The sequence below is a fragment of the Silurus aristotelis genome (genome assembly GCF_946808225.1).
Source record: "Silurus aristotelis genome assembly, chromosome: 1".
NCBI classification, from domain to species: Eukaryota; Metazoa; Chordata; class Actinopteri; order Siluriformes; family Siluridae; genus Silurus; species Silurus aristotelis.
In genome coordinates this window covers 6,597,857-6,623,760 of record NC_139574.1, presented here as the reverse complement: position 1 = coordinate 6,623,760, position 25,904 = coordinate 6,597,857, and the positions used below count along the sequence as shown (strand labels likewise).

The 25,904-nt window shown below is 36.6% G+C and overlaps 1 protein-coding gene across 3 annotated transcripts in view; it reads left to right on the top strand.

The window, feature by feature from the left end:
• The window catches only part of plod2 (procollagen-lysine, 2-oxoglutarate 5-dioxygenase 2), a 51,272-nt gene that overhangs the window by 8,246 nt on the left and 17,122 nt on the right, over nucleotides 1–25,904 (top strand). For 2 of the 3 annotated variants that reach the window (XM_083546043.1, XM_083546042.1), the window contains exons 2-8: nucleotides 9,006–9,097; nucleotides 10,521–10,657; nucleotides 15,338–15,501; nucleotides 18,446–18,558; nucleotides 18,783–18,846; nucleotides 19,094–19,191; nucleotides 22,916–23,017. In XM_083546043.1, the coding sequence (XP_083402169.1) occupies nucleotides 9,006–9,097; nucleotides 10,521–10,657; nucleotides 15,338–15,501; nucleotides 18,446–18,558; nucleotides 18,783–18,846; nucleotides 19,094–19,191; nucleotides 22,916–23,017 (770 nt within the window). Of the gene's footprint in view, nucleotides 1–9,005; nucleotides 9,098–9,487; nucleotides 9,618–10,520; nucleotides 10,658–15,337; nucleotides 15,502–18,445; nucleotides 18,559–18,782; nucleotides 18,847–19,093; nucleotides 19,192–22,915; nucleotides 23,018–25,904 lie in introns of those variants that run through there. The other variant, XM_083546044.1, reaches the window with a different exon arrangement.

The window sequence follows — 25,904 nt, the reverse complement described above, 5'->3', positions numbered from 1 at the left end:
TAATACACGACATGCACAATACTATTGGGACACCAAATTTTCCAGCCATATGTAGTTCCTCCACAAACTGTTGCCACAAAGCTGGAGACACACAATTGAATAGATTAATGCTTCTGTATCCAAAGTCAAAGTATCTATTTATATGGACTAGGAGACCTAAACCGTTTCCAACACAATCAGGGTCTATGAAGATATGGTTTACATTTGTTGAAGTGGAAGATCTTAAGTGGCCTGGTACTGAGAACACATTTTAAAAGAATGTGAATTGTAATTGTGCCCAAAGCACCCAAGACCCTACATCAGTACCTGACTTTACTTATTCCCCTTGTGGCTGAATTGGAACAAATCTACACTCCAAAATTGAGTGGAACAGGTTGTGGAATGGGATGTTTAAAAACCACATACCAGTCTTATGGTCAGGTGTCCACAACCTTTTTAATTTCAAATTGCATTCTATTTTAACAATATACATTGTCTCGAAGCAGCTTTACAGAATCCAGGAGCTGAACAAAATTCTGAAGTTTGTGCATTTATCCCTGATGAGCAGCCTGGGGTGATGTGGCAAAGAACATTTCTTTTAGCTGTACGAGGAAGAAATCTTGAGAGGAACCAGACTCAAAAGGGGAACCCATCCTCATCTGAGTGGCACTAAAAGTGTGATTATAAATCATCAAAACATACAAACACCAGAGAGTGAGAAATATCATGAGAACCAGCTCTCACTAAAAACCAAGCAAAATTGTTGAATTTCTCTTTCTTTCTCTGCAAGTGTTGGCATATAATGTAGCGGCCTAGTTTTATTAAAGAATTTTGATTTCACTACTTAATGGTGCACTATTGAGGTGCTATGAGCAACATTTGTTACTTAGATTGCTTGTCTTTTTTAAACTAATAAAGCTAATAAAGAAAGTCATTTGATTCAAGTAGACGAAGGAAATCTGTGCAGGTAAGAACGTGACGTTTTGCAGCAGTATGTTGGTTTAGACTGGGGTTAAGCAAGCAATGAAGTTTTTTTCCCCCTCTCTTTATGTATGTTTGCTGTGTTCTCAGAAACTCAGGCATCTGCAGTGCTAACATTTACACAGATGACTGTAGTGGGTGTGTGTGCCCAGAAAAAGGGGGAAAGAAAAAAAAAAAAAAATTTTGGGATATTCATGATAAATCATAGGCATTCATAAGCATGGTCATGGAAATGTCATGGATACTGAAGCAATGGAAAATAATGAATGCATGCTAAATTAATGTTTTGTGGAGCAGTTGTGCAAGTATCTCAGTTTGATTGCATTTGCACAAGGCATAAGATCGCACCATTTTTTATTTTTTACATTTTTTTTTATTATTGCCAGCAACTTTGAACAAGTTGTATTTATGCTGAACTTTGTAAATAAAAGAGAATTCAAATTATATCTTGAGATCGTATAGAAACTGTCGCTTGGTGCAATCGCTAATGACAGTTTGTACAAACAAATATAGTAGCACAAATGACTTCATCCTGCCTGTTCAGGTACTGGTTTGCTACCGGTACTTTCTTCTGTGCATCCATTAGCATGTTTATTGCTAGCATATACACTTACCTAAATAGAAAAAAAACATGCTTGCAGATTCATCAAACTATCCCAACAGCCAATCAAGTGCCAGCAGTGCAACACCTAAAATCATGGATACTAGATTTAGCTCCTGTTCGTTAAATCCCACATGTGATTTTTGACTGTGGTATGGTGGTTTGTGCCACACAGGCTGCTCTGAGTATTTTCTGGAACTACTTATCTCCTGAGATTTCTGTGAACATCTGCTTCTAGTTTAGATTCTAAAAAAAAATATGCCAAAATCAAAATTTAGTAGGTGACAGTTCTGTGGTTGGAAATGTCTTGTTGATGTGAGAGGGAAAAGAACCGAATACACCAAATGGGTTGAGCTTACAGAAAGGCTAAAGTAACTCATAGCTACCCTTTACAATCAAGGTGAGCAGTAAGGCATCTCTGAATTATGGAGGCTAAGAAGTGCAAAAGAAATTAACACATTTAAAAACACAAGGACAAATTAAACAAACCAGAAAAGGTAGGTTTAGTTTGAATCCTTACCTCTTATTGGACGAGACACCGTTCACTCAAGGTATACAGGAAGTCGCTCTGGATAAGGGCGTCTGCTAAATGCCGCAAATGGAAGTAAAACAAGCAGCAGCAAGAGAAAGTGTGTGTAAAAAATTATTGAGGTTGCTCTATTGGAAAAATTAAATAGAAAGTAAATGCATAACTTCAAACATGTACAAGAAACAAAGTTATATGCTATGCAACTTCCTACTCCCTGTATATCTTGAATGACAGATGTCTCATCCAATGAGCGGTTAGTATTTTATTTCACAAACTATAACCATCTTCTCCTGAATTGTTACATTGTTTTCAGATTGATTAATTTGTTTTTGATTGTTTTTTTTACATTGTTAATGGTTTAGTTCATTTGTGTTTGGATTAATTTTGTTTTTAGATTTGTTAATTCGTTTTGCACATCTTGGCCACGGTACCGAATGCAAAGGAAGTCAAACTTCGAGGCGAAATCTCCTGAAGACTGGAAAAAAGAACATGTCTGACTAACACTTTCCTTTAACATATCTGTATTCTTCATCATTCATTTTTCATGGTTAGAAATGTGAAACTAATGACAGCTATAATGCAAAATGACCCTGTTTTTTTCACAGGCGTTCAATTTTTTTTTTTTTTCCATAATCTTCAAAATGAAGTTTAATGCAGAGCTTATAGCTCCATCTGTGGACTCCATAAACATGCATCAATTCTCTGTCGGATAAGTACCCTCATCAACCAACCCGAAGGAGACACATGGAATAGTCGTCATAATACCACATTACATGAAAAGAGAGTTTCAGAAACTGAAATCACTAAAAAGAGAGTTTCAGTCTAATCAGTTCTGCCAGCTGTCCGCTCTGTTTTGAAGAAAACGAGTGTTAACACATGGAAAAATGTAGCCAGAGTACAAATCATATTATGTATAGACAAATCATTTAGATTAGCCTCTGTATGCAATGTCACACACATGAAGCATGAAATGACTCTTGGTTTAGTTACTTAGGATTGATCCTATATAGGTGTAAAGAGTACCTGAAAATCATACATTAGTAAAAGTATACTGCAAAACGTACTCTATTACAAGTTAAAAAGTCACCAATATCAGTATGACTTCAGCAAAAAGTCTTAAGTTTTTTTAGTCCCGTGACCTCAATACTTAAACACGTTAATGAAAAGCCAGGTTTGAGGTTTTATTTTAAATTGTACACCTTAAAACTGCATTAACACACAACCACAACAGCTTGTATAGCATGCCAGAATGAAACAAAGATTAAAAAAATTTATATATTAAAGCAATCTTTCAAAAAGAGATCTTCAATTTAAAAAAATTATAAAAAAAACGGAGATGTTTTATATATATATAGTTTTCTTTCTAACTCTACAATAGTATAACAATAATAAATTCTCATCAGAATGCTTATGAAAAAAATGCTTTGTTACAGGGTTCTCGATTCAACCTACTTGAGCTATTAATCATCAAAGAACATTTCAGGAATCATTCCTTGGAAAGCCCATGTTAAACTGCTGACTAATTACAGAATCAAATCAGCTTCGCATGTCTTATATTGTTTGTCTTACTTGGGACAGAGAGGAAAAGTGTCTCCAGCTGTGTTGGTGTTGGAAAAGAAAGTCTTACAAACTGGGTGACATCTGCAACTTAGGGAATAAAACAATTTATACTAAGAAGAAGATTGATACCATTTGCTCTAACAGCAGCTATAATTGTAGTTCGATTTTCCAGGGCAAATTACAGCACCAGTTTTAATATATTTTTCTCTGGTACAGTGAATTCTGTAAATATATACATCATATATATTAGGTTTAAAAAACGCATTTAGTGGAGATGACATTGATGATGATTTACATTTCCAGCATTTGGCAGACCCCCTTATCCAGACAATGTACAATAGAGCAATAGAGAATGAAGGGCTTTGCTCAATGGCCCAGCAATGGCAGAATTGTGGCAATGGGATTTGAACACGTGACCTTCCGAACCGGAGTCCGATGCCTTGACCACTGAGCTGCCGCCTCTCTCTTCTCAGTGAGGAGATGTTTGTTTAGCATTGATGGAAGGAGACTAGGTGAAACCTTTTTGGACACTGCTGGAAAGCCAACACTAAGGTAGTAAGAGTGAATGCTTAATCACACCAGCGCATTATTTACTTTTACAATTATAGCAGCTTGTCATTGTGTCCAATCAGAAGTCCAAAATCATCTCCCTATCACTGACTAGTTTCCTACACCAACACACCCCTAAGTGTTCCACACTCCACACATCTCACTAAGGTTCCATTATGAGGTGTTGAAGAATGTGTGTGCTTAGTAATTTGCATTTCCTTTTCACTGTGTTTGCTGGGTTGATCTGAGGATATATAGCTTTTGTAGTATGGTGTGGAGGTCACACCTGGGACAAAACAATCGGTGTTGTGTCTGGGTGTGGGGAAAGCATACACATGGGAGAAAGGATGAAAGAAATGGTGACAGAACTTCCACATCATCTACATTAAGTCTTTTAGGTATATTGTCTTTAAGGCATATTGTTGAGTGCTGTACGAACAAGAATGTCTTTCAGGCAAATCAGAATGAGAGCCAGAGTACTAAGATTCTTGTGCAAAAGTATGTGCAAGCCCTGAAATTAATCTTCAAGACATGACAATAACTGCATATCATTTTTTCCATAAGATGGATTCACACTATTATATAAAAAAAACAAAACACTGAGAACTTCTCAGTTGTTGTACCATGACAGAAGAGTGAGTCAAATATTTTAGACACCTCTCGTCCTTAGAAAACCAGGGGAACTCTAATATGTTAGCTGCCGAATATATAAACCACCCAAAAAGACCCCAAATCTTTTTTTTCTGTCTGACCTACTGTGTTTCCCATTTGAAACAGCGATTAAAGACACACCACGATGAGGTAACGTCGTATGTAGGTGCCTCAAGGTTAACATTACCTTTTGCGAATCAGTCGCAAAGGAGGAAGTGTCTGAAATGTTCTCGGTTACAGTGAACACAGCTGTTTGGCAGTAATAAGATCTCCAGATGTTATTCCACACCCCCGCTCTGCGTTTCAAGATTGAAATGAGTGTGTGTGTGTGTGTAATGGCCTTTTCTATTCATGACCTGAGAGAAGTGTAACACAGATGGGAAAGAGAAACATGACTCCACTGGTCGTCTCCGAGGCAGAGGTAGCGATTAAAGCTAACTGTGCGTCGTATGCATTCCATTTCACTTTTGCTTATTAAATATAATTTATCTCTCTATGTTGTTAGGCAAATGTTGAGATATATTATACACATGGTTTGAGAGCTTCTTCAAGGGAATATGTTACAATCATATTGTGTATGTGATAAATCTAATTCTGAATAAATAATTTTGACTTAAGACTGTAAACTGCCACAGAGCAGCATTACAGAAATCCAGATGTGGTTTTCAATCCCAAATGAACAAGCCACAGTTGATTGTTTTGGGATGGAAAGCTCCCTGAGGTAATATGTGGAAGAAACCTTTAGAAAGAATCATATGGGAACTTTCCCTATTCTGGGTGACACTTTATACTTCATTTAATTGCTGCCCTATGTAGAACCTGTGATGTCACTTCCCCAGTAAGGATAGAGCTTGGCAAGAGCAACTTCAGGATTGGTAAATAAATGCACTGTTTTATGCTAAGCAACCCAGAAGTTGCTCTTGCCAAGCTAATGGAGGCCATCAAGCTCCATCCTTACTGGGGAAGTGACATCACAGGTTCTACATACAAATTTAGTATCTACATTTAATGCTTGTATCTTGAGGTGCCCAAAAGTCTGCTACTTTGTCATATTCTGGACATTTTGTCATACAGCTACCATTTATTTTTGCATAGTTATATTATAAATAGTGTGTATGGTCAACTATAAGTTGTCTTTGCAAAAAAACAAAAACAAATGCAGTTTATAAGGTGTTGATCGACACTAGAATGAATGTCCTGGCCATCACAGGCTAATGGTTTTAGTTTTGCTATTTGTTTTTGTATACATTACTTTTTTAAAACCTTTCTATATGCCATGTCACTATGCAATCTTATACCTCCCAATTCTATTTCCAGAGCTATACTTTTTTAAGGTTTTGAGGTCACTGTGTGTTTTCAGTAACATCTTAGAGATTATGGAATAGGTCTCTTACAGTAGTGGACAATAACAAGGCATTTTGGGAATTTTTCGTTTTTATTTTGTACTTTTTCTCTGGTAAAAAAAAAAAGGCCAAAGCAGTACTTTTACTGAAGTAATATTTAAGCCATTTTTATTTTCTTTTGTATTTAAGTGCACTTCTTCCATGACTTCTCTATATTGTATCTACATCTATCTTCTCTATCCATCTTTACTACATTTTTCATTCACACAGCTCCAGAAAGCACTTTATACTGGTCTAGATCCTACCCCTGACAATAGACAGGAGATGTGATTTGATATTGATTGCTTTTAATTGTTTAATCATTCATCAAATCAAATCAAATTTCATTTGTCACACACATACATACCGAGTACGACATGCAGTGAAATGCTTTGTACAACTGTCCAACATTTTAACATAAAAAATAAATAGAATTTAAGAATAAATAAATAAAGTAGATAAATAAAAAGTATAAACTGTAGAAAATGTATTAAAATATATGTATATACATGAATCACATAATTACATTTTTAAATCAATTTATTGATTCATAAATTGAATCAACATTTTATTTAATCGTATTTTGCAATGAATGTATTTCTGTTTGACTTGTGATCATAGTGATAGTAGGGTATGGCAGCATACCTAAAAAGGGAAAGCCAAGTAGTACAACAGACATAAGCAATCTCTGGGATAAAAGACAGACCACCACACCACTGTCAACAAACTTGAGTCAATGCGTGAGAGTGGGGGGCACCGGCATCAAACATCCCAGTTCACCAAAACTCTCTACTTTTTATTTATGATCCCTCCATATCTGATCCTTTTCCTAAGAAAAACCTACTGTTAAAAGGTTTGACTAAATGTTTTTAGCCTAGATTTGAAAACTTGAACTTATATGTTTTAAGACAGTAAACTCAGCGTTCAGATTGTTCGTCACAGGTTTTACCATGCCAGCTAACATTTTTAGTTAGCCTTTGCTAATGTTTCTGAAGGTTTCTTCGTTTCGAACTAATTTACCATCAGGAACTAAAATCAGTGTGTGATTTGTTTTTGGTTTTTTCTTCCTCAAGTAAATGTATAAAGAGTGTATAAAAATGTAAGAATTTCCACCAGTATGCTGTCTTAACAGGGTTTATTTATATGAATATTTGCACTAAAATGTAAGTTGTTAATTTTACTACCTCTGTTTCAGACATACAATTAGTCTGAAGTGGAACCTTTGCTTATAGCTAGTTATTAACCTCTAAAGTCACGCATGCATTGCCTAACTGGCGATCTGTTGGGTTTTATCTTAACTATACTTGAATTTTTTATTCAACTGGTACTATTTACATTAAAAAAAAATAGAATAATGGCCCAAATTTGTACAGAATTTCTACTCTAGACTATTTATTTAGATAAAAAAAAAATAATAATTCAATCGAGCAAAGAATTTGAATAGTTCTGGTAGTCTGTCATAGCTCAATCTGTCTATGAATGTATGTCAAAAATATTTTTTACCTTATAAATACCTTCAATAACAACATGAGAATTACAATGAGAATAAATTAATAAGCCTGTTTTTTTACTTGAAGAAACCTTTTTGGTGCTTGGACCCCTAATCATGACGATTAAAACAATTTAAAACATTTAGCATGAGGAAACACACTTCTTGAACCAATTCTCATTGTGTTGACATAGGTTTGAGGTTTGGTTACAGTTTGGTTTCAAGTAACTTGAGACCTTTTTTTTATTCTATACTGTGACCAAAAATCAACATACATGCCATTATGGTGAAGTGGCTCTCGAAGGGTTTTGGCATGGCTGAAGTTTTACACTGTGCGCCAAGTGTGTATTCTTTTTTTTTTTTTACAGATATCACAATATACCTAGTCCTACACTGTAACAATGAAGGAACTACATTTATAGCATATGACAGATGACCCTAATCCAAAGCGACTTACATTTCTCCCATTCATAAACCTGAGTAGCTATTGGGGTTAATGACCTTGTTTAGGGGCCCAGGAGTGGGAGCTTTATATTGCTCTTGTAACCACTAAACTACCATCTCCATATAATAAATGGACATCCGGTGCTACCCAGATGATAATGGGTTTACCTTTTGAGTCTGGTTCCTCTCAGGGCATCCTCATAACATCTCAGGGAGTTTTTCTTCACCACAGTTGTCACAGAATCACTGATTAGGTATAAACATAAATTTATAAGGAACAAACTTATAGGTACTTAACCTATACACTCCAACTTTGAGACAATGTAAAATAGTCATAAGCTGTGCAATGCAACCTAAGGAGATATGGGAGGAGGTTGTAGTAAAGAGGAACAGGTTAAGATATTTTGCAATTCATGTTTTAATAAAAAAAAAAAAAAATACAGTTAAATACAGTTAAATTGATCGATTGCCTGTATCCAGTCAGACCCCTACCTACCACCATTCACCTCCTCCAAAAATTGTATTTTTTATTTACTTTATTTGTACTTTGTAAAAAAAAACAAAAGCAAATGTGTTTACAGTGCCTCTTTATGTCTGGGTCGGAACGCATCATAGAGTAGTCACTCTTCTTGATTTATGACCTGATGGACTTACGACCGGTTTTTCGGTCCCTATCTAGGTCGTAAGTTGGGGTCTACCTGTATTCTAAATGTGTCTACATTCCCAAAGAGGATTTATTTGATTGGGATTTAAAACATGTCTCTCTAAATATATTTTATACAATCCTACATGACTTTGTACATTGCTTCTTATTAATGTTAAATACATTTCTTTCTCTAGATAAACTGCTTGTGCTCACTGTTGCCACACAAGAAAGTGATGGCTTTCTTCGCTTCATGCAGTCTGCAAATTACTTCAAATATTCTGTGAAGGTAAGATTCACTGTGAGAAATGTTTGGCCAGTTAGTCATTGCCAAATCTGTTTCTTCTAAAGCACTGACCTCAAATCGGTCGGAATTCTTCGGATCGTTGTGCGATTTCAGAACGTCGGGAAATATTTTCACAGATGAACTAAAAGAATAAAACAGCACTGGAAGCATCATGAATGTTAAAAATGTCTGGGTTTTAAATCCTGTAGTCCTGCTTCATCATGCTTCTGTGTTTATTTAATTCAATTTGATGCTAATGTCTGCTTTAGATTTAAGATTTTTATTCCTAATTCTTCGTAAAATATTTCAGTCGTGAATCATGACCAGGGCTATCAAGACTAGATAGGTCATGTGCTTCAATGTGGTGTTTCTTCATGTAACATGCAAATTGTGTTTGAAGACTCAAAGTCCTGATTCAGATGGCTTTGCTTTGGTGTCTGCATAAATGCTGCCATTTATGGAATCAGACCAGGCAGCTCTCTTGTTGCTCCTGACCAGAGCACATTGAGGATCTTCAATGCCAGTAAGAAAGTTGAAAGAATTTGTTTATAGGTGAAATTAGATTTTCATATTAGTTAGTGTGTATGTGGTTGAGGGGTCAAACATATGACCTCATGGTTTCTAATCTAGAATGTATGCTAAGGAATTAAAAGACAAAAAAGTGGTAGTTGCTGTAATTTCAACAGAGGACAAAATAGAGGAAATATCTCCAGACCATAAACTCAGCTACTGAGAAAACATGCTAATGATGTTATTATTTGATTAGCCTGCGAAACATATGGTGCTGTGTCTCTTTTCATTGCTAAATGAAGCCAAGGTTTATTTATTATAGAATATATACAAAAGGAAATTGTACACTATTACAGGGTGAATACTTTGATTTGAATGGCATTTAAATATAAAAAAAAAAGACAATCTAATGGACTAGAATATTTTGTATAGATCATAACTTTAATGTTAAATCTAGCCATCTAACAACTAGTTAGTAATCTGGGATTATGTTCCTTTTATTATTTTCCAAACTGGTGGACTGTATAGTTACTATTATACACTAAAAAAAAGATCTATTAGTCTGCATGTTGATTTGATCCAAAGCAAATACTAATTCTAACTCCTTCAAAAAGAAAGAAGTTTACTACTTTATTTACTCTGAACGGTAGATTTGACGACATTTGCATAAACTTGCAGCGAAGGAGACCATCTCAAGTATTCAAGTAACACTACAAATTGCTAAATATTTCAAGGGGTGTGAATACTTATCTATTTGTATATAAACTCTTGCATAACAATAATTTTATAATTTTTTTATTTTATTGTAATTATTATTGTCTATTGTACATTCTGAATGACTCATTTAGGTATATGCAGTAAATGGAAGAATATTTAAAGTTAAAATGGCCAATGGCCTATGCCTGGTCTTTCCCAGGTGTTAGGAATGGGTGAAGACTGGAAGGGAGGAGATGTAGGACACACTATTGGTGGAGGACAGAAAGTCCGACTGCTGAAGGAAGCAATGGAAGCCCTGGCTGACCAAGAAGACCTAGTGATCCTCTTTGTGGACAGGTAAGGTGTGATATGGGAGGGAAAAGGAGGCCATCTTATAGAATCCATGTTGAAAAAAGAACTTCATAAGAAGAAAAAACTTCATAATTGTGTAACAGATTTAATAGTTAATTGGTATATAATAATATATACTTAAAATAATACCTAATTGGTTTAGATAAACTATAACGGTCCTTGTGGGTCTCTACTAAGAATTTGTTACCTTCTAATGGTGGCTCTCTAGTAATTTCCATTAAGAAATACATGATGTGCACAAACTTTTAATGGTTAAAAGTCAATAGTTTAATGTTAATTTTTTTGGAAACTGGTAGAGTTTCTGCCATAGTGCCCAAGCAGTTGTTAGCTCAAGGTTCTTTATGAGCCATGAAACATAATTGTTGCACGAATCAATGTTTTCACAACATATTTCTGATTAGATTTGTGCTGTGGTATAAAACTCAATAACCCATACATGCTCTCAAGAGCAGTAGTGAGCAATATGAAAATAAAATAGTTGTAACTGAACCACATTGGTCCTCATTAGTACCCTATATTTTATGGGGGTGGTGTGTTTGTTTAAGCTGAATCACACCTACATAATTACTAGACAGAAAAAGGCAAGCCTGTTGTGGAGAATATACTTACACATTTAGGCTCACACACTCATAACAGCCAAGAGTCACAACAGACATATTGTGGACCGCGTTAAAATCGACTCTTTTATTTTTTCGCATGTGGACCAGTGGCACCCTGTGCTATTAGATAGATAATGGTGATTGGGGTTAATAAGAAGCAAAACTGCTACTGGCTAGAATTCCTTGGAAAGCCATGAGGGGGAAACTTGTGCTGCGTTGCAATGAAATGTATATGTTATGACCCTCAGTAGGCAGAGTTAACAGTCACACAGCATTGCTGTTATATAGAAAATATACGTTTGTCCAATTCCTAACACTCATGCTATATTTACTTGCTTGTTAGGAATAAACAGCCTGTTATTTTACATATATTACTCACGTTTAAATTATGGCATGCCTAGCATAATGAGCATGTCTGGCCCACTGCAATAGACGATCACATTAATTATCATGATGCTAGTTTAAAGAGGACCAGCTATTTTCAGCTTTACATCCCTACCTGCAATGCATGCTGTTTTTGTATGATTAAGATAGATCCATAAAAACACCTTTCTTCAATTCAGGGAAAGTCCTTATAATAAAACTTTGAAGTTTCCAGACTGCTGATTATAAATGCACATGTCTGAATTGAGAGGGAAATTTCAGGTTTCTGTTTGCTTTCAGATTTAGAGTAAAGCTCATAATGAAAGGCTTTACCCAAAGGTGACTGAAGCTTGAGTTTAGGTGAACTATTCATAAAAATATATATATAGTGCAGTGGGTTCACAATATCTTCTCTAAGGAATTAACTTATATGGACTGATTTATACATTTAAAATTGATATTTGCAATCTATTTACTTCTGTAAATCTGGTTTGCGACAGTGTCTAGTGTCAAAAGAGCTAAACAGATCAAATTTTATTGAACTGAATTGAATTAAATCTTAGCTTTTTTTGTTCTAAGAATTGGGTAGGTGTATAGTCCATAATGGAGGAACGGAGGATATGCAGCTTGGGATATTGGGATACCGTATCTAGCTTCCAGAAGTGTTTATACACTACAAAACAATTAGGAATCCAGTTAGGTAGGAAACATCCATAGCCTGTAAATCTTAATAGTAAACAGAGAATATTACATACCACTTTTAAAAAAAAGTAGAAAATTCCTCACTTTTGAACAAGCTTAAGTATAAAAAGTCAAAGTAGTGATGTATAATAACTCTCATACATACAGGGGGAGGTGGTAGAGCAGTGGTTAAGGCTCTGGATTACTGATGGGAAGGTTGGGGGTTTAAACCCTAGTATCGGCAAGCTGTCACTTTTGGGGCCCCTGAGCAAGACCTTCAACCACTGTATCATGGCTGACCCCAGCATCCTAACATCACTGGTATATGCAAAGAAATTATTTCACTGTGCTGTAAACAAGTCTAAAGCACCTTATTTTATTTTCTATGTGGATACTTGCAGTTCAGTGCTTAATTTTCCTCCACTTCACACTTTTATAAGGAGAGTTTTCCATAGTTACATACACACACACACACCCACACACACACACACACACACACACACACACTTTTCATTTAACACTCTTTATGTTTTCACTTCAAAGTGTCAAGAAACTGCAATTAACATGTATTGAAGTAAAAGTCTATATATAATTGTGTAGGATCAAGATGCTTAAAAAATACTTCCTAACTGTACATCACTGGTAGATTTACATTAGAATCAATAATGTGATTCCTGGGTTATGTATTCCAGATCGTATATAACTGTCAGTGTAATTTATACATAAAATTGCAGGAACTTGTCAAGATCCAAGTATGTCTGATTTATGCAGTTTCGACAATTTTTATTTCAATGATCTACAAACCTGAAGCCCATTTTGCAATGAAAATATGGTGGTTTGGCCCCCTATTAAAGAAGGAGTTTGCACATAAAAAAAACAAAACAAAACAATATATATATATATATGTTTCTTAGTATTTTTTGAGCTGTCTATGTGTGTGGCCAAATTGAAATCAGTTATGCTGAGATCGATTGATGTAGGTGAGGTGTGGAGGTCTGGGGTGCAGTCAGCATTCACATTCATCCCAAAGGTGTTCAATGGGGTTGAGGTCAGAGCTTAATAGCAGGAGATTTTTTATTCCAACCCATAAAGCACATCTTAATGGAATTTGCTTTCTGCACAGGGGCACTGTCAGGCTGGAACGGGTTTGGTTCTCCTAGTTCAAGTAAAGGGGAAATTCATGCAACTGCATCCAAAGAAACCTTATACAACTGTGCTCCTTCAGCTTTGCGATAACATTTTTGGAAAGAACCATATATGGCTTGGAAAATCAGGTGTCCAAATATTGTGGTCTATATAGTGTATAGTGGTCAGTATTTTATATTTATTCTCTGGCACACATTTTTGTACAAGAGATTATTTAGTACAAGCCCAGGACTGAGCTGTTGAGTTAAGGCTTTACTCAAGGCCATACCAGTGGCTAGGATGTGACCTCACATTCCTCTGGGCAATAAGTGCTGAACCATTTGCCTTACTATATGCAGACAAGTGCTTTGAGTTTTCACATTTTAGCACAGGTTTAAGGTACACAGTGAAGTATGATATGGAAGTAAATGTGCATTTGGATGCAAGTGGAGTCCGGATGTGAGGACGTGAGGCTTTAGAGCTTTCCGCTTTTATGTGCATTTGGATGCAAGTGGAGTCCAGATGTGAGGACGTGAGGCTTTAGAGCAGCTTTCCGCGTTTGGATGTTTATGATAGATGTTTTTTTTTTTAACCATGGATATTAATATGGTTGGAACCGGAGCCTATGAACACCCCTTATATTTGACACACTTTTTCCGGATGGCCCTCAACTACAACTGTTAGACTGGTGACAGATGTGCAGATGGGAATGCATTTTTATTAGTCTAGCCTAGGGGTTCCTAAAATTTCAAGGTCACCTTTAACTGTAATAAAAATTCATGAACACCATACAGTACATTCAGGTTGAAGACAAAGTATTTTGAAATTAGGTGCATTGTTTAAACATTAAAACATTCAAGTGTTTAGTCTATTTTTTAATGTATGTTGTCTGGTGTCATTAAGGTGAAATAGGTGTGTGTTGTAATGTAGGGACAGCTATAGTGGAGCCGTTAAAGATACAATCTTTTACTGAGTATACATTATCATTTGGGGCAACATCTACAATGTTCTATGTAGACTGATTCAGATATGAAATCTCCTCATATCATCAAAGGGACTTTTTCCTTGCTACAGTTGCCCCAGGCTTGCTCATTGTGGATAAATACACATAATTTACTTATATAATTTTTTTTTTTCTATAATCTATAAAAGTTCTGTAAACTTCAAGCTGTTTCTGCTCTCCTTCCAGAACCTTCTATTTTATTGTAGAATGGAAGAAACATTCAAGGTGCTACATTAGATAGAACCTAAGACTGAACTATACTAGCTTTTAACCTTGGCTGGCTAATTGTGTTTTTGTACTAAAAACTTTTTTGTAAAAATAAATTTTGAAGAACCCAAGAACCCTCTTTGAGCCAACCACAGAATCCATTATTATTAAAACTTACATTTATGGCATTTGGCCCTTATCCAGAGCAACTTACAATGATCTCATTTATATAGATACTGCAGTTGATGGTTAAGGGCCGTGCTGAAGGGCCCAGCAGTGGCAGCTCGGTGGTGCTAGAATCTGAACCCATGACCTTCCAATCAGAAATTCAACATCTTAAACACTGAGCTACCATTTCAAACTGAGCATTAGACTAATATTGCCAGTAGATTCAAGTTGCCGTTTTCTCAATTTAAATAATGGTGGGTTCTGAGTGTTCCAGTGGCCACTTGGTTATACCTTTGAACATCAATGAGAGCCATTTGTCTAGATCTCATGCAGAACATCTAAGCTGAAAGTTTGTTTTTCATAAGTCATATGAAAAGTCCAGAGTACAAAACCTGCCTTTGTCTGTAACCAAAGAAATAAAATCTTAATAATTTGGGAGCCATGTTGTTCTAGCAGGTGGACTCAAATCACCTGTATGTTGTTGGCTATTTCTAAATGACATTTGCTTTGTGTCTGTAGCTATGACCTGATCTTTGCTGGGGGGCCAGAAGAGATCTTGAGGAAGTTCCAGCAGTTCAATCATAAAATGGTATTCGCTGCGGAGGGAGTAATCTGGCCCGATGCTCACTTGGCAGAGAAGTACCCATATGTCCGGAATGGAAAACGCTTCCTCAACTCTGGAGGTAGGCAGCTGGGGAATCGGAAGAAATATATATTTGCAGTGTTTTTTAATGAGACAAATTAACTGCATTTTGTTTATGGAAAATGAACGGATCTTAGGATTTCCATATCTAGACCATTTTCAAATATGAGCAAGATTTGTGTTGACCCTGTTGGTTGCTATGTTAACTTCTTCCTGATCCATTAGCCCACAGCAATGTGGGAGGTCAGATTCAAGTCAAGTCTTACTTTCCAAACATTATTTAAGCTTCTGGGCAGTTATGTGAATCCACCAAGCTGGCACAAAAGCCCAAATTATACTAAGTATGGTAATTATTTTTGGTACTGTAATTTTAGTAAATCTTACCTGATAAGAAAAAGTTCATACTTATATTTACCCTGGCACAGTCCCACTGTGGTATTTCCTGAAGGACACTAGGCATACTGCTCTATTCATGTCAAAGCACCCAATGAATAGGCTGTATTCATCCGTGAGGGAGTGTGAGGGAGTGAGGAGGCAGAAAAAGGACAGCTGAAAAGTTCTACATATGAAGAGAGAATAAGACAGAGGAAAACAGTGTGTATGTATGATGAGAACTAGTTTTGGACCACACCCAATCTATTCTCTGTGGTTCTTCTTTAACCCTTTATCTCCATCTTTTCCTTCCTCATCTCCTCCCAAGCTAAATTGAAAGCAGCAACTCATCCAGACACTCATCAATCGGTGGTCATTTAGGTTTCAGAAATCACAGAGTTTATGCACCTATTTTTAAACAGCAGAATTACCACATTGAATATTTACCCCCTGATCAGATCAGTCCGGGTAAATGTATGGAATTAACACATGGGCGTTGTTTGGTTTGGGCTTCCTAATTGAGATGCTCAAGTTCAGCCATGTGTTCAGCCATGTGAAACCTGAGGGCTGGTTGTAATTTAGACACTGCCATTGTACATGCCTAAAAGATCGTCCTGCATCAGTGAGACATAAAGAAGTAACTTGTTTGTGACTTGTTTGTACTCTACACAACATGGTGACAGGGCTGCCAATGAAGCTTCAAAATCTAGCCTGATAAGCTTGCAGGTTGTTATTTATAATAAATCTTTGGTCAGAAATTCTTTCACTTACATGTTGATTTATTTTCTTTTATTAATGGCTACTTATAAAACTAGTTGGAGGAGTGGTAGCTCAGTGGTTAAGGTTCTGGTTACTGATCGGAAGGTCAGGGGTTCAAGCCCCGGCGTCGCCAAGCTGCCACTCTTGGGCCCTTGAGCAAGGCCCTTAACCCTCTATGCTCCAGAGGTGCCTTATCATGGCTGACCCTAGCTCAAAATCGATACAAATTAACTAGTTAAGAAAAGTAAATTAGAATGAGAATAGTATACAATATATTTATACAATGCTAAGATATTGCTCATTGAAGTATTACACTGTGTACAGTAGTGCATTTAGGTTTTAGAGCAATATATTGGGAGAAACTATTTAATGAACCCACTAAAATATTTCACTAAACTGATGAAAAAATTGGTTCACTGTCTTTAAGCAGAGGTGCCCAAAAATCTTTTCTATGAAGAGCCAAAGATCAGACTTAATTAAAGACCAAAAGTAAATGTTGCATTATATCAAACTGCATTATATTAAAATAAGAACAGTAAGACATCACAAAATCAAAATTCCAGTACCACCAAGCAGCCAATACTGGGCCCTTGAGCAAGGCCCTTAACCCTCAACTGCTCAAGATAAGAGCATATGCCATAAATGAAATATAAATGTCCCATTTATAGTACAATAAAGTCCAGCACCTAATATAGCTATTTCAGCTATAAACAATACATCCATATGTTTGTAATATGAGTAACCTCGAATGAAATACATTAAGCTAGTTCTTTCCCTTTTTTTTCAGTCTTCTCATACATGCCATCGATATGGCATGCCAAATCGAAGGTTACCATGTGCCTACTTTGGCTTGCAGGCCCTAGTTTGGGCATCTCTGTTTTACAGTCATCCTGTGGAGAAATAATTTTAACAAACAGTGTTTTTCAGTCTTTAGCGATGTTACTCATGCACTAAAGTGGAGATAGTTGTTAGATAGCTACATGTAATGCACAAATCTAATTCAATTGCTTTGCAATCGCATACCCATGTAACAAAATGGGCCTAATGATCCTACACCATGATTAAGATAAAAAAAAAAAATAATGTTTCAATTCAGTTTTTCTATTTGGTGTAAATAGGGTTTAAATTGTGAGATTTTTACTTGTGGTTGAGATGCATGCAAAATGCAAATGCGTATTTCTGTATACAGGTGATACCAGACCAGTTAAAGTGGAATATTCTAATGTGATACATTTAAAAGACATGGTGATTATTGCAATTCTTTTAATTCAAGGCTTCCTCTGAATATAGGGTGGGTTTCTGTCATTTAGTTCCACCCAAGATTTTGCTTCCCATGGATGATCTAAATGAGGGTCTTTGGATTAGCGCTCTTTCTGCGTTTTATTTCCCGCCCTCATTCTGTTTTTCATTTCTTCATTCCACATTTCGAATACTGTTTGTGAGGAAAGGCAATGAGGACGTCTTAATGACGGGGCACTGAAAGGCACTGAGACCCACAACATACCCGAACCCTGCAATTTTTCTCTGCAGTCTGTGTTTCTGAGGAATACAGCATGCAGGTCATGATTGGGGTTGAATAGCCGCAGCAGAGGCCCTGAGCAGATCATTGGACTTTTACTCAGAAACTTTCACACAGAAAACCGAGATTTGACTCACATTTTTTCATTGTGTCGTAACCCATACTTTTCAGTAGTTTCTTCAGGCCCTGAGCCAGATGTGCTTCAAGGCTGAGGCATTTTCATTACCAAAATAATTGACATATAGAAACCGCTATGACTTCTGGCCAAAACTCTTTTCCTCTATCACACGTTCATTTACGGCGTGCCGTAAAACTCTGCGACTCTGTTTTCCAGGTTTTATGGGCTACGCCCCATACATCGGAAAACTTGTAAAGCAGTGGCAGCTGCATGACAACGACGATGACCAGCTCTTTTACACCAAGATCTACGTGGATCCGCTGCAAAGGGTGAGTGTGTGAAGTCCATCACTTGTGTATGAGCTGAGACCGTAATTCAGCTCGTAATCTAACCACATGCTACAATAACATGCACGGCAACACGTCACACCCGCTGAAAACAAACACACGAGACACAAATACACAGTTTGAAGCATAAAAAAAGATCACATGGTCACTGCGTTCATGCTCTGGCTTCATATCCTGTGTGTTTGTATTTTTCTTTTCCTTTTTAGGAAAGTCTTAATATGACTCTGGACCACAAGTGCCAGATATTTCAGAATCTAAATGGAGCGGTGGGTGAGTGAATTCACAAACATGTATCAAATGCCTTGGAATCGTAAACAGGTAGTGATGTACAGATTCATTCTTCTGTAACATCTCTGACTTATGCGAGTCATTGCTACCACTTTCTATTGTTTTTACTACAACCGTGTGGTTTTTGTGGCTACGCAGCTGTCCATGTTTCATTCCAAATAATTGAGGTCACTTCCAAGTATACCCAGACTTGTTTTGGGACGAATAAAGGTTTATCTTTTCCTTGTAGATGAAGTTCTGATGAAGTTCGGGAGCGAGAGAGTTCGAATCAGAAACACCGTCCATGACAGTCTTCCTGTGGCCATCCACGGCAACATCAACACCAAAGTAAGCAGTTTTTTTATGCTACTTTCTCACTTGGGTGATCTGAAAACAACATTTTTGTATTATACTGCCCTCCGTTTTCTAAAAATTGCTCTTCCACTTTGAGAAAAGCTCATCACTATCCTCCATGTGTGTAAGAACGTAAGAGGCTTCGCTCTGAGTCATTTCCTTCAACTGTTTGTTTACTTTTTGTCTTTTTGAAGCGATTTAATTGCAAGTGAATGTTCTAAAAAAATATGCAATCTGAAGGGTGTACGAAGTGATCTTAATTTTGTTTCTTTTTGATTGAACAGTTTACATGACAGTATTCCATGGATAAAAATATCTATAAAATCAATGTATTTCAATATTTTGCTTCCTCATGCCACACTAGAATTAAAAAATATAATTTTCTAATGTATTTATTTGGAAGAATTTTTTTATTATTTTTTATTTATTGATTTTTTTATTTTTAGGAAAACAGAGTTTTGGAAACAATGGCATTTCTTTATTTATTCATTAGAAAAGTACCGAGCCTAGCTATTATTATTGACTTCCTGAGAGTTTTATCCAAATACAAACAGAAGGCACACATTTTCCTTTCCTTTTTTGTTACACCAAATTTATATAATGGTTAAACTAATATCTAATAACAAAAAAAATACATCATAAATGATCTTGTTTGGTTTCTTCCCATTACCTCCTTCCTCCTGACCAATCACATAGTAATTTTATAGACAATTGAGAAATTGAGTAAAAGACGGTAGTCACATTTTTAGATGTCAGTACCCCAACTTTGTAAAAAACAATGTTTTTTTTTTTTTTTTTAGCATTTATTAGTATGGGATATGAGTGTTTTAATTGTAGATCCAGTGATATGGCCATGTCACACAAGCAGATCACATTCTTTTGTATCTCTTAAACCAGGTGCCCACTGTGATTTTGGCCAATATTTGGTCGTCTGAGACAAATTTTGGAAATCCTAAAAGATTCATATAATCCAAGGCTAAAATCTGTAGTCATTGATTGGTTTGACAGACGTTTAATGGTCAGTGTGATCTTTTTTTTTTTTTTCCGGTGAAATTCTGGCAGAGTCAGCAGATTTCAGACTCTTTCCTTGCGGTGTGACTTCTCTTACGATGACTGTCAAACCAAGAACCAATAGGACCACCGAACCTGATGACGCAACTAGCGTGATATCTTCAAACCACTTCCGTAACATCCTCTTTTGCCCAGCCTTGAATTACACTACAGATTGTTTTTGTTTGCTGCTAGCTAACATTAACGAGAGAATGCAGGTCTGAATGTGTCATGGACTGATGACATTAATTCTTGTGTGTGTCAGGTTTTTATGGAACTGAGATCCTACAGTGTGACAATGTGGATCATGTTTGTACAGTCTGACAAGCAAAAATCGCAAAGGACTATTAAAAAACGCACAGAATGAGCCCAGCATCTACAGTGAAACCAAACGAATAACAAGAGTCCCACTGAAGTAGACTAGTTAGCTAGCTGAAAATGATAAAAGTGTTATTGTTGCAGTGTATAATGCATTCTGGCCAGTGCTTTTTTTATCAGCTCACAGAACATGTGTTTTATATATATATATATATATATATATATATATATATATATATATATATATATATATATATATATATATATATATATATATAAAACAAGAAGCTCCAAACTAAAGCAACATTTCCATTTCCTGTGCACAGTCATCAGTTATGTCTGGCAGTTGTTCCTAAACACACAAACTTTCTAGTTAACTGGACTCATTTCTCAGATTTTACAGCCACATGTGATTTCTCAGTTGGGTGTGGGTGTACAGGCATCCAAAAACTCCAGCTGATAGTTTCCTAAAGGGGCGAAAGCATTAAGTCAGTCTTATTGTGAAATCATGGGGAACGAGGAAGAAGGATATCAAAACGATGGAGTAATCTCCTCTACTTGACCAGCTGTTGCTTTCTTTCCTCATCACTATGGCAATCATGATCATGTTAACAAATCGTTATAATAATCATGTAAATAAATCATGTAAATAAATCGTTGGCTCTTAACCATTAAACATTTTTATGTGTTACTCTTAATGACTGATGATCATCGACCTAGATATGAATCGCCGTCTGATTCTTCTCAGCGCAATATCTTATAACTGTAAACTGACGCACCACTGAGCTATTGTCAAGGAGTGAAGTTAGCTGTCTGGTTTATGTCTCCTGTCTATATAAACAACACAAGCGCCTCGGTTTCCGATGTACCCTGTTGAACTCGTTCAAGCCCCACATCACAATAACCCTGTTCCTAATACGGTCACGTTTACATGGAGTTGATGTAAGACTCCGATCCAGGACTACCTACAACACTAACAAACTTAACTGCATGTAAATTCTGAAAGCGCTTGCATCTGTCGGCCATCTGTTGTCGAACTGGGTCGAGGATTCACCGCTCAATTTTACAGCCCCATCTTCCAGGAGTCAAAATCTGTTTGGTAGAAAGTGCATGTCTGCTTGGTGTCGATCCATGTCTAGCAATCTAATCACACAGAACACTGGAACACTGCTTTTCTGGGCGTAGAATACACAAGCTTCATCCCATCAGGGTGTAAGGGACTGAGGCAGTGAGCTAGCAACAAGCAGAGTAACTGGAAACTATCATAGCTTGGTAGTTTTAGAGTGATTCCACTTTTAGCAACAAATAAAAAGAAATCCCCAACAAGAGAATATTTGTATAATCCTAGCAAATTCTATCCTAGCTTTAATGTTTGCAGAATATTCATGTAGGTACTGTGGTTGTAAGTAGTTGGTTAGCTACAGTACAGCTATCAGTAACCTGCTAATTTGCTTGATTACCCATGTTGATTTTTTTTAAATGACAATAATGTAATATGTTGTAAATAGAGGCTTCATTAAGATTAATTTTACATGGTAAAGCTAAACATTTTGATTAAATTCCAAAATTAGACATGATATTTAGTTATGTGTCTACCATAAAAGAAAATCATGGAATTTCCTAACTTAGGATAGTGGTAGCGCTGAGAAAGGAGGTTTATAGACAGACTTTTGAGCAAAATAGTGTTGAAGCAGGTAGATGTACACTACATGGAGTTATTGCAAGACCTGAGCCATATGTGATTCTTCCTCAAACTGTTGGCTCAGAATTGTAGAGGATGTTGTCAGATGCTGTAGCATGACATTTTCCCTTGACTTGAACTAGGAGACCCAAACCTGTTCCAGCACAACAATGCCCATGTGTACCAAGGAAACTCTCATTCAGATATGTTTTACATGGGTTAGAGCACACTCCAAAACCCAGTAGGACATCTTTCTAGAAGAGTGAAGGTTATTATAACAGCAAATAGGGACTAAATGTATAATGGATGTTTAAAAAGCATGTATGAATCTTATGGTCAGGTTTCCACAAGCTTTTGTCTATATAATGTAAACTCTTTGAGGAAATAAAGGTTTCTAGAAATTTCCGGTTGTGAAAAAAATGTGCTTCAGTTACCTTTAGTGTAGCAAAGTTTATGCTAGTTCTTTAGTTGTTCCTGTATGCTTAGTATTAGTTATTTTAATAAATGCATTATTTGCTTTTTGCTTTGCTTACTTTATTTTTAGTATAAAAATCTAGTAAAAGAAACTGAAAAATCTGTCTTTTCCAAGGATACTGTTTCCATAATTGACTTGAGTCATGTTTTACTAAGCTAGAACTATTCCCAATTTAATTATTTTTTTTTCCTCAGATTTATTTGAACTACTTGGCTAATTATGTGCCAAATGCCTGGACCTATGAGCGAGGCTGCACCATCTGTGACCAAGACATGTTAGACTTGTCCCAACTGAAAGTAAGTGAACCAAGAAATCTAATTTCCTTAAAAACTGCCTCATCATTTGCAAAATAAGAATGGATTACTGTATATTTATCCATGGGATTGTGTACATTTCATTAGGAGTATGTGGAACGTGGAATGTTGTTGAGATTTACCAGAACTGTCATCACACTCAGCTACAACAACAGTGTCTGGAGAATTGAGTCTAGGAACAGGAAGCTCTGTGTTTCTGTGGTACAGGAAATGGCTTTCTGGTTTTTGCAGAGGGTTTACTTAAACGGGTGTCACCAAGCACTATGTCGCTTTTTAGTGGCCTAAACATTGAGCTTTCTGCATAGGGCAAGATTTAGTGGTTGGTCTGAAAATTTGCTCAACAGGGTTCGGCCAAGGCTGGTAGTTTTAAATTGAGCAGTTCAGGTTTATCGTAAGGCCAGCTGTCTGTTGTGTCTGTTGCTTGGTGTCTGTCTACTTTTTTCCTTCCTTAACCGAGTTGCTCAACATGGCAAAATTACTGCCATATGGCACACTGACTGGAAAGTGAAGTTAAGCATGCACAGTTAAACTCCTTATTTGAACCAGAGATTTTCAAATAATCTTTGCAATCAAATCCATCAAATTCAAACCACTTTGGGTTGAATTTTATTTTGTTTGTATTTTTCCATATGACAGAACCAATATTCTCAATCTTTTACGCTACACTGACCACGTAACAAGTTGAAATGAATACAAAGAGTACAGAAGCTGATCTTCCAACGTGGTACGTGACTATGTGCAATAATGACGTCATTTCCACCCAGTCTTCCCACATAGACATTCATCTTAAATCACTTTCAGGGAGTAATTCCTGTGAAAACCTTCTGGTGTCTGTTTTTCCGAAGAATAAGCCCACTTGACTTTGTGCAAATGTTTATGAACTTTTCCCACACAAATCAAGTGCAGAGTCAATTTCTCGTGCAGACGCAAGCATTTTTAATTTGCTAATTCCGACTAAAACATGCGGGGAAAACACAACAAAGGTTTAAAATCCTGGTGTATATTATGGCTTTCAGTTCAATTAATTTTAGAGCGCTTTTAACAATGGACATTGTCTCAAAGCAGCTTGACAGTGATAAAGCAATTCTAAATATGTATAAGTTTGTTCCTTGTAATTGTAAGTCCTTAATGAGTGAGCCAGTGTTGACTGTGGCAAGGTAAAACTCCCTAAGATCGCATAAGGAAGAAAACTTAAGATAAATCAAACAATGTCGCATTTAGAGGCTTTGTTTCTTTATGTCAATCGAAGTTTGATCAGTGTTGATTCTTTAAAGCTGGGAACAGGTCATTTGTTTTTTCAGTGGTGCACTTGTGGATTATAAACACTTTGAAACCATGAAAATGGGTTAAGGCTGCAATTACTGCAAATGGTTTTACTACAACGGTTTAGGATTATGAGTTATATATACAGTTTTGCACACGTGTCCATCAGTGAACAGTTGATAACCTCAACAATGATAAAAGTATCATGAATATATATTTGGTGTCAACCAGATGAGTATGGTCACCACCGGCTTGCTCATCAGGGACAAACTTACTTATAAAGAACATATTTACTTTTAATCACCACATTATCTGTGTAAAGCTGCTTTGAGACAATGTTCATTGTTAAAAGCACTATACAAATAAAAATGAATTGAATTGAATATGGTTTTCCTTTTGAGTCTGGATCCTCTCATTCATACAACTGAGCAGCTGTGGGGTTAAGGGCCTTGCTCAAGGGGACCAGGAGTGGCAGCTTGGTGTGGTTTGAATTAGAACTCAAGAACTTCCAAAGTCCTTGCCTTAACCACCTTCGTATGGTTCGTCACTCCCAGGTTTCTTCGCTGATCAAGGTTTTTTTCCTCATATAGTCTTAGGGAGTTTATCCCTCACCACCATCACCTTTGGCTTGCTCATTAGGGGTAAATGTATAGGGACTAATTTATGACATTTAAAAAATATCTTCTTCTTTCTGCTGTGGTGTTAGGGGTCACCACAGCAGATTCTACGTCTGCATACTACTCTGCCCTCTACTCTCTCATTTAGCTTATTCATCAGCTTCTTAAAATAATTTCTCCATCTTCTCAACACACTCTCCTCACTAGTCAACACATTTCCATCTCCATCCTTTATTGCTCTAACTTGCAGCACATCCTTCCCAGCTCGGTCCCTCTGTCTGGCCAATCGCTACAAATCCTTTTCTCCTTCCTTAGTGTCCAACTTCTTATAGAGCTCCTCATATGCCTTTTCCTTAGCTTTCACCACATCCCTCTTTACCTGCTGCCACATCTCCTTGTACTCCTGCCTACTTTTCTTATCTCTCTGATGATCCCAATTCTGGGATCTTTCTCCTTATGCTTCCCTGCACTTCCTCATTCCACCACCACATCTCTTTGTCTTTTTCTATTTCCAGATGTTACACCAAGTACCTTTCTAGCTGTCTCCCAATTGAACTGAAGACAGTCTCTAGAGCTAGAGACATTTAGTCAGAAAGTGTACAGTTTTCATAAATTTAAAACTTTTTTTTTTTTTATAAATGTTTGCTAAAAATATGGGTGAGTCTTTCTTGTATCTTGACCTCGGTCCTCATGGTGGAACTGGTGAACTCATTCTGCTTTGTTAGTGTTTGCTTTGATTTCTGGCCATTCTCGCACTCCCTCTATCTAAGGAATGCAGGGGAAGCTAATCGCACAGTTCATTCTGGCTCAATGCCATGGTCAAGGGGGTTGGACGAGTGGGAAATGATTGAATCAAGTTGTCTTCAGATAAGTGTCATGGGAAAGTCTGTTTAAAATCAACCATGTCAAAATTTCACTGGCGTCCTGCTTGATCTATTAACTACAATTCACTGGCAGTTTAATTTGTGATATTTACTTATTGCTCTTAA